The 8918-nt window shown below is 49.2% G+C and overlaps 1 protein-coding gene across 2 annotated transcripts in view; it reads right to left on the reverse strand.

Moving 5' to 3' along the window:
• TTC8 (tetratricopeptide repeat domain 8) overlaps window positions 1–7867 on the reverse strand; it is a 55641-nt gene extending 47774 nt beyond the window's left edge. The window contains exon 1 of one of the 2 annotated variants that reach the window (XM_073610365.1): window positions 7405–7867. In XM_073610365.1, the coding sequence (XP_073466466.1) occupies window positions 7405–7518 (114 nt within the window). In that variant the 5' untranslated portion in view covers window positions 7519–7867. The remainder of the gene's footprint in view (window positions 1–7404) is intronic. The other variant, XM_073610366.1, reaches the window with a different exon arrangement.
• Window positions 7868–8918: the final 1051 nt, after the last annotated feature.

Here is an 8918-nt window from a genome sequence, read left to right on the forward strand (position 1 = left end):
CTGAGCTGTAGCACGGTGGCCAAGACCATACAGCGGTTTAACAGGACAGGTTCCACTCAGAACAGGCCTCGCCATGGTCGACCATAGAGGTTGAGAGCACGTGCTCAGCGTCATATCCAGAGGTTGTCTTTGGGAAATAGACGTATGAGTGCTGCCAGCATTGCTGCAGAGGTTGAAGGGGTGGGCGGGTCAGCCTGTCAGTGATCAGACCATACGCCGCACACTGCATCAAATTGGTCTGCATGACTGTCATCCCAGAAGGAAGCCTCTTCTAAAGATGAGGCACAAGAAAGTCCGCAAACAGTTTTCTGAAGACAAGCAGACTAAGGACATGGATTACTGGAACCATGTCCCGTGGTCTGATGAGACCAAGATAAACATATTTGGTTCAGATGGTGACAAGCGTGTGTGGCGGTAACCAGGTGAGGAGTACAAAGACAAGTGTGTCTTCTCTACAGTCAAGCATGGTGGTGGGAGTGTCATGGTCTGGGACTGCATGAGTGCTGCCAGCACTGGGGAGCTACAGATCATTGAGGGAACCATGAATGCCAACATGTACTGTGACATACTGAAGCAGAGCATGATCCCCTCCCTTCAGAGACTGGGCCGCAGGGCAGTATTCCAACATGATAACGACCCCAAACACACCTCCAAGATGACCACTGCCTTGCTAAAGAAGCTGAGGGTAAAGGTGATGGACTGGCCAAGCATGTCTCCAGACCTAAACCCTATTGATCATCTGTGGGACATCCTCAAATGGAAGGTGGAGGAGCACAAGGTCTCTAACATCCACCAGCTTCGTAATTTCGTCATGGAGGAGTGGAAGAGGAATCCAGTGTCAACCTATGAAGCTCTGGTGATCTCCATGCCCAAGAGGGTTAAGGCAGAGCTGGAAAATAATGGAGGCCACACAAAATATTGACACTTTGGACATTTTCACTTCAGGGTGTACTCACTTTTGTGAGATACTGTAGGTCCATTTACGCTCACCTACCTCCAGTCTAATTCAGTCCAAAAAAAAAAAAACACCCACACACAGGAAGTGGATCCTTCCTCCTCTGCCTAGGCAGATTGGAGGGTAGTCCGGTATAAACAGACAATCTCTCTGCATCTGATCACCCATAGAGTACAGGAGGCTGGGTCCGTGTTCACTCTGCATAAACTGAGCAGACACGGTCATATGACCAGATCAGTCATCCATTGGTCATCATCCGTCATCTGAGCAGATTAGTCATCAGACCGATCATCCAACAGCTCTGCTCCGATCATTAGGGAATCAGCAGACAGATCCCCTGCTGATCATAACAGAGTCCGCCCCGTGTGAAGGGGGCCCTAGGCCTGATTCACACATATTAAGGATGCAGTTGCTGAATTTTCCCGGTGCCTTTTGTTTTACACACGTTTCTGATGTGTTTTTTTGGAGGTGTCTTGTCATGCAGGAGAAGCCAACAAAAACACACAAAAAACACAAGCACTGCATTTTTTTATGCGTTCTTGATGCATTTCTGCGGTGTTTCCAATGAAGTCTATGAAACTAAAAACGCAAACCGGCTGCAGGGAAAAAAGTCCCTGACCCTTTCCAAAAAATGCACTGGTGGAAAACACAGATGTGAATGTGACCCATAGAAAACCATGTTAAATGGACTGTAGTGATTCGCAGCAAAACTGAAAAGCACAGATGTGAACCAGGTCTAAGGCCCCTTTCACACTGGCGGGGTCTGTCAGCTCAGCGGGGGATCTCTCTGCTCATCCCCGCTGAGCAGGCGGATGACAGGTCCGTGTGCAGAGCGGACACAGACACAGCCTGCGGGTCTCTATGGGGCTGTCAGATGGAAACGGACCGCCTGTGTTTCCATCCAGTGGTCATCCGATCCAATCCGCGGCTGGTTGGTTGTACACTACAAAGCACAATCCTCAACCCTCCACGCTGCACAGCGCAAAGCTCTACAACCCTTCACAACTCCTCTACGCTGCACAGCACAACCCTCCGCGCTGCACAACCCTCCGCGCTGCACAGCGCAACCCTCCACAACCCTCCGCGCTGCACAACCCTCTACGCTGCACAACGCAACCCTCCACAACCCTCCGCGCTGCACAACCCTCTACGCTGCACAACGCAACCCTCCACAACCCTCCGCGCTGCACAACCCTCCACAACCCTCCGCGCTGCACAACCCTCCACAACCCTCCGCGCTGCACAACCCTCCACACTGCACAGCGCAAAGCTCTACAACCCTCCACGCTGCAGAGCAAAGCTGCACAGCGCAACCCTCCATGCTGCACAGCGCAAAGCTCTACAACCCTTCACAACTCCTCTACGCTGCACAACGCAAAGCTCTACAACCCCCCGCGCTCCACAGCGCAAAGCTCAACAACCCTCCACGCTGCACTGCGCAAAGCTCAACAACCCTCCACGCTGCACAGCGCAAAGCTCAACAACCCTCCACACTGCACGCAAAGCTCAACAACCCTCCACGCTCCACAGCGCAAAGCTCAACAACCCTCCACGCTGCACAGCGCAAAGCTCAACAACCCTCCACGCTGCACAGCGCAAAGCTCAACAACCCTCCACGCTGCACAGCGCAAAGCTCAACAACCCTCCACGCTGCACAGCGCAAAGCTCAACAACCCTCCACGCTGCACAGCGCAAAGCTCTACAACCCTCCACGCTGCACAGCGCAAAGCTCTACAACCCTCCACGCTGCACAGCGCAAAGCTCTACAACCCTCCACGCTGCACAGCGCAAAGCTCTACAACCCTCCACGCTCCACAGCACAAAGCTCTACAACCCTCCACGCTGCACAACCCTCCACGCTGCACAGCGCAAAGCTCAACAACCCTCCACGCTGCACAACCCTAAACGCTGCACAGGGCAAAGCTGCACAGCGCAACCCTCCACAACCCTCCACGCTGCACAGCGCAAAGCTCTACAACCCTCCATGCTGCACAGAGCAAAGCTCTACAACCCTCCATGCTGCACAACCCTCTACGCTGCACAACGCAACCCTCCGCGCTGCACAACCCTCTACGCTGCACAACGCAACCCTCCACAACCCTCCGCGCTGCACAACCCTCCACACTGCACAGCGCAAAGCTCTACAACCCTCCACGCTGCACAGAGCAAAGCTGCACAGTGTAACCCTCCATGCTGCACAACCCTCTATGCTGCACAACGCAACCCTCCACAACCCTCCGCGCTGCACAACCCTCCACACTGCACAGCGCAAAGCTCTACAACCCTCCACGCTGCAGAGCTAAGCTGCGCAGCGCAACCCATGCTGCACAGTGGAAAGCTGCGTAGTGCAACACTCCATGCTGCACAGCGCAAGCCTCCACACTGCACAGTGCAAAGCTCTGCAACCCTCCACGATGCACAGCACAACCCTGCACAGAGCAACCCTCCACAACCCTCCATGCTACACAACCCTCCACACTGCACAGCGGAAACGTCCATGCTGCAGAACACATCTGTCACAACTGCCCATGTTAAGCAGCTGGTTGGGGCACCTGTTGCTCTGAGAGGAGGTTTACCAAGTGTCCTCAATCACTTGATGCGCATGCGTGCAACACAAAAGCTCACAATGTCAGTGACCGCACTGCGAGACAGTTTTGGTGCCTTTCATTTTAAACATATAAAAGGCAATGTGGCTCCAACATGCAGTAACACAATTCTGTGCACCGTGATAGGCTGCATTGGCAAAAATGGCACATGTCCATCGTCTCTGCTGTCTTGCTGCTTTGAATGGGCGGTTTTAAAAGTAAAAATGAATCTATTGCAGTTTACAAATCAGATGTGGCGGCTGCATTTGTTTTCTTTTTTTAGGCTCTCTTTCCCCTTTGTTCTCATCTGGTGATCTGTCCAGTAACAACCCTCCTGTATTAAAGCGCCCCCCACTCTGGATAAAGGAGCACAGGGGACATTTTTGGACAGCAGAATTATCAGTCTGTGAGAGGGAAATGTTAAGGCCCATACACACGATCGGACTTTTTGACAACAAACATGCAAATTATCTGTTCTAAGGCAACATCTGACCGTGTGTACGCTCCATCGGACAAACTTTTCCGGTTTTCATCAGACAAAATGTTGGCTGTGCGAACAGACAAACTTTCCGGCAACAAAAGTCCTATGGTGCAAAATCCTATCGTGTGTACACAAGTCCATAGGACTTTAGTCCAAAGTACAAACACGCATGCTCAGAACCAAAGCAAAAGATCAGACAACAATACAGAAATTGACCAAAGGGTGGCGGTAAAGAGCTGAAAAACCACGTGATTTGGTGAAAGTTGGCTGAAAAAGTCCTGCCGTGTGTATGCATACCAAGTTCACGGCCAACGCCCTTTGGACAGAAATCCATGGAAACGTTTTTTTGAAGTCTGATCGTGTGTACGAGGCTTTAGATGTACTAGCAGATTTAGATACACTGACAAACTGAAGCCAAACTGCGGCTCATACTTTATAATCAGTTACAGCAGGGTTTTTTCTTTTCCTTTTAGGATAAAGGTTTTACATAAATAAAAGCTGATCATTGTAAGCACCCGTCAGTGATAAATGGTTTGTCTCAACATTCTAACTGCTACATCTGCAGGAATGCTTGTTCTGTTGAAAGTCAACAGACTTGCTGGCTGGATCACCAGGCGAAAATAAAAGGAGAGAAAGCCTAAAATAGACTAACTAATTCCACCATCACATCCAAGAATTGGGAAGCTCCAATATAATAAATGTTTTTGGGTTTAATATCGCTTCAACACATCGTAGGTGAACACACTGAGAGGCCAAAGTCTAAACAGGCCCTGAAAATTGAAAAAATAAATAAATAAATAAAAAATATTGCACGGTATCGGAACTCACTGCACAAAGAAGTGTGAATACGACCTTAGCTCTGTATCACCGACACAGAACAAGCATGCAGCAAGTGAAAAAACGAGACTTTATCATCTCTAAACTGGTTCTGGCTCTGTGACTATGGAAGTCAGCATTTTCAGAAGGGGAAGCCAGAAATGGACTTTTGGTCATCTGAGACAATTCTCCCAGATGGCACTATAGATGGGACATGGGGTGTATAGAGGGCTTGGTATAGATAGGACATGGGGTGTATAGAGGGCTTGGTATAGATGGGACATGGGGTGTATAGAGGGCTTGGTATAGATGGGACATGGGGTGTATAGAGGGCTTGGTATAGATGGGACATGGGGTGTATAGAGGGCTTGGTATAGATGGGACATGGGGTGTATAGAGGGCTTGGTATAGATGGGACATGGGGTGTATAAAGGGCTTGGTATAGATGGGACATGGGGTGTATAAAGGGCTTGGTATAGATGGGACATGGGGTGTATAAAGGGCTTGGTATAGATGGGACATGGGGTGTATAGAGGGCTTGGTATAGATGGGACATGGGGTGTATAGAGGGCTTGGTATAGATAGGACATGGGGTGTATAGAGGGCTTGGTATAGATGGGACATGGGGTGTATAGAGGGCTTGGTATAGATGGGACATGGGGTGTATAGAGGGCTTGGTATAGATGGGACATGGGGTGTATAGAGGGCTTGGTATAGATGGGACATGGGGTGTATAGAGGGCTTGGTATAGATGGGACATGGGGTGTATAGAGGGCTTGGTATAGATGGGACATGGGGTGTATAGAGGGCTTGGTATAGATGGGACATGGGGTGTATAGAGGGCTTGGTATAGATAGGACATGGGGTGTATAGAGGGCTTGGTATAGATGGGACATGTGGTGTATAGAGGGCTTGGTATAGATGGGACATGGGGTGTATAGAGGGCTTGGTATAGATGGGACATGGGGTGTATAGAGGGCTTGGTATAGATGGGACATGGGGTGTATAGAGGGCTTGGTATAGATGGGACATGAGGTGTATAGAGGGCTTGGTATAGATGGGACATGGGGTGTATAGAGGGCTTGGTATAGATGGGACATGAGGTGTATAGAGGGCTTGGTATAGATGGGACATGGGGTGTATAGAGGGCTTGGTATAGATAGGACATGGGGTGTATAGAGGGCTTGGTATAGAGGGCACATGAGGTAAATACAGGACTTGGTATATATGGGATGTATATAGGACATGGGATATGAGGTATATAAAACTGTGTGTATGTGTATATCCAGGGCTTTTTTTCAGGGGGAACTTGGTGGAACTCAGTTCCCCCCCCTCTGGCTCAGACCCTTGTGTGGGGGGGGGGGGTCTGCTCACCACAATCTCTTGTAAACATAGAAGTCTGGTTTCTGTGTTTACAAATGACAGCTCTGCACTCTGTATGTAATGCAATCCTGATATTTAATGCCCCTTTAAGACCCTCCTACTGTTTGTGAAATCTGACCGCACCCACTTATTGATGTGATTTGGAGGGTGTGTGTGGGGGGAGGTTTTTTTTGGGGGGGTCATGGTTGAGTCCCACCACTTATTGTTTGAGGAAAAAAAGCTGTGTGTGTGTGTGTGTGTGTGTGTGTGTGTGTGTGTGTGTGTGTGTGTGTATATATATATATATATATATATCTTGGGGGATATGGGGTGTCAGGGGCGTTGCTAGGTCTACAAAAGATCTGGGGCTAGAGCCCATAGCAGCGTAGTAAAGAAAGTCATACGCTTGGGTGGGCATATACATGTATATACAGTAATATATGTGTATGTGTGTATGTGTATCCCCAGAGAGTCTCCCCCTTGCATCAGGGTCCCCAAAGAGCCTCCCCCTTTAATCAGGGTCCCCAGAGAGCCCCCCCTTACATCAGGGTCCCCAGAGAGCCTCCCTTACATTAGGGTCCCCAGAAAGCCCCCCCCCCCACTTACATCAGGGTCCCCAAAGAGCCTCCCCTCCCCTTGAGGACCCCTACAGAGACTCTGGGCTATGGGCCCCAGATTGGGGGCTATAGCCCCAAAAGCCACCCCCTAGCAACGCCACTGTGGGGTGTATATAGGATACTCGGTATATATGACATGGGATATAAGGGGTGTATATAGGATATGGGATACTCGGTGTATATAGGATATGAGGTGTATATAGAACTGGGTGTATATAATATATATATATATATATATATATATATATATATATATATATAATACTCGGTGTATATAGGACTGGGTGTGTATATTATATATATAATACTCGGTGTATATAGGACATGGGATATGACGTATATACTCGGTGTATATAGGACATGGGATATGATGTATATACTCGGTGTATATAGGATATATAATACTCGGTGTATATAGGACATGGGATATGACGTATATACTCGGTGTATATAGGATATATAATACTCGGTGTATATAGGACATGGGATATGACGTATATACTCGGTGTATATAGGATATATAATACTCGGTGTATATAGGACATGGGATATGACGTATATACTCGGTGTATATAGGACTGGGTGTACCTGGTCATAGGGCTCTTTCTCCAGGATGCGGCCACACAGCTGGGAGCATTGCTCGAACTTCCTCCGCCGGAAGTAGCTCCAGGCCTGCAGCAGAGGCTCCATCTCCAGCCCCATCCCGGGACTCAGCTCAGGACAGTCCGGGGATCAGCGAAGCTGTAGGCCGCCGTCTCTATGGAAACGGCTTTACCTTCGCATCCTCTGGGAATAGCAACCTCGGGGGTCCTTCCACCGACTCGGGCTGTCCGGAGCTCTGCCTGACCGGAGGTCGGTCTGTACCGAACACTTACAAGACGCTGCCTGTGCCTTTTGCGCGTATTGGAGGAGGCAGGTCCTCGTACTCGGGTCATGTATCAGAGGGGAAAAAGACATCATTAGTTAACAGGCAGCGCTCAGGCCACCTCCTGTGACCAAGATGGTAAAGAGATACAATGTATCTGATCTCTAGAATAACAATGTATTCATTTCCAGAGTAACCAATCAGAATGTGGGGCTCATTTCAAACTCTGGACATTTGGAAGCTGTTGTTATGGGAAACAAGAAAATAATCTTATAAGAACACTTTTCATGGTTGTAGAGAGAGTTTCCTATAACAATCAGTATGTGCCTTGGCCTGGCACCGCCATTGCGTCCTGTTCATACTGCGCATGCCCGCCGTGTCCCATTCATACCTATAGGAAAGTCGTACACGTGGCAACCTGTAGCTATCCATAGTGGTACGGCTCATCAGTAGGAATGAACATGGTGGGGACACGCAACAAAAACAGGATGCGGTGGGAACACATTCCGTGGAATGGCGAATGGCGGTGTGTTTGGCTACATTTGCGCAAAATTGCGTGCATTCCCAATAGGCACAGAAACAAGCTGCCCTTTACCAGTCACATGGAGCGGCCATTCATCCTTGGGCTCTGTTCACACCATGTAGGCGGAGCCAGGACAAGGTCATCTAGTGCTGAGGTTTCCAACCTCAGTCCTCAAGTACCCCCAACGGCCATGTTTTGGGAATTTCTCTTAGATAAAAAAAAAAAAACTCTTCTTATCAATACCATGTCATTGATATTGATTTAAAGCAGGAAAGGAAAACCTGAAAACATGGCCCGTTAGGGGTACTTGAGGACTGAGGTTGAGAACCATTGGTGTAGAGCCCAAAACGAATGTGCTAAACTGCACCCCCCTTAAGATTTGTGAATATTATGTGTCAGCAAAAATCCCCCCCCCCCAAAAAAAAGTATAAAATTGAACACCAAACTGCATGCTTATCTCCAAGCATACATTTCCCCTCCTCCCTGCGGGGATCCACCCCCCCCCCCCCCGCTGACTGAAATCCCCTTCCCAGCACAAATCCTTGCCCCCCCCATCAAATCCCCCCGTAAGCAAATCACTCTACCCCTTAAATTTCCCCTCCAGATACACATCCTCTTCTCCCCATTCCAAATCCACCCTCCTGGGACAAATTGCCCCCCCATCCCCCCTCCTAGCACAAATCCTCCCCCCCCCCCCAAAAAAAAAATCCCCTC

This window comes from Aquarana catesbeiana, linkage group LG13 (assembly GCF_042186555.1).
Source record: "Aquarana catesbeiana isolate 2022-GZ linkage group LG13, ASM4218655v1, whole genome shotgun sequence".
Lineage (NCBI taxonomy): Eukaryota > Metazoa > Chordata > Amphibia > Anura > Ranidae > Aquarana > Aquarana catesbeiana.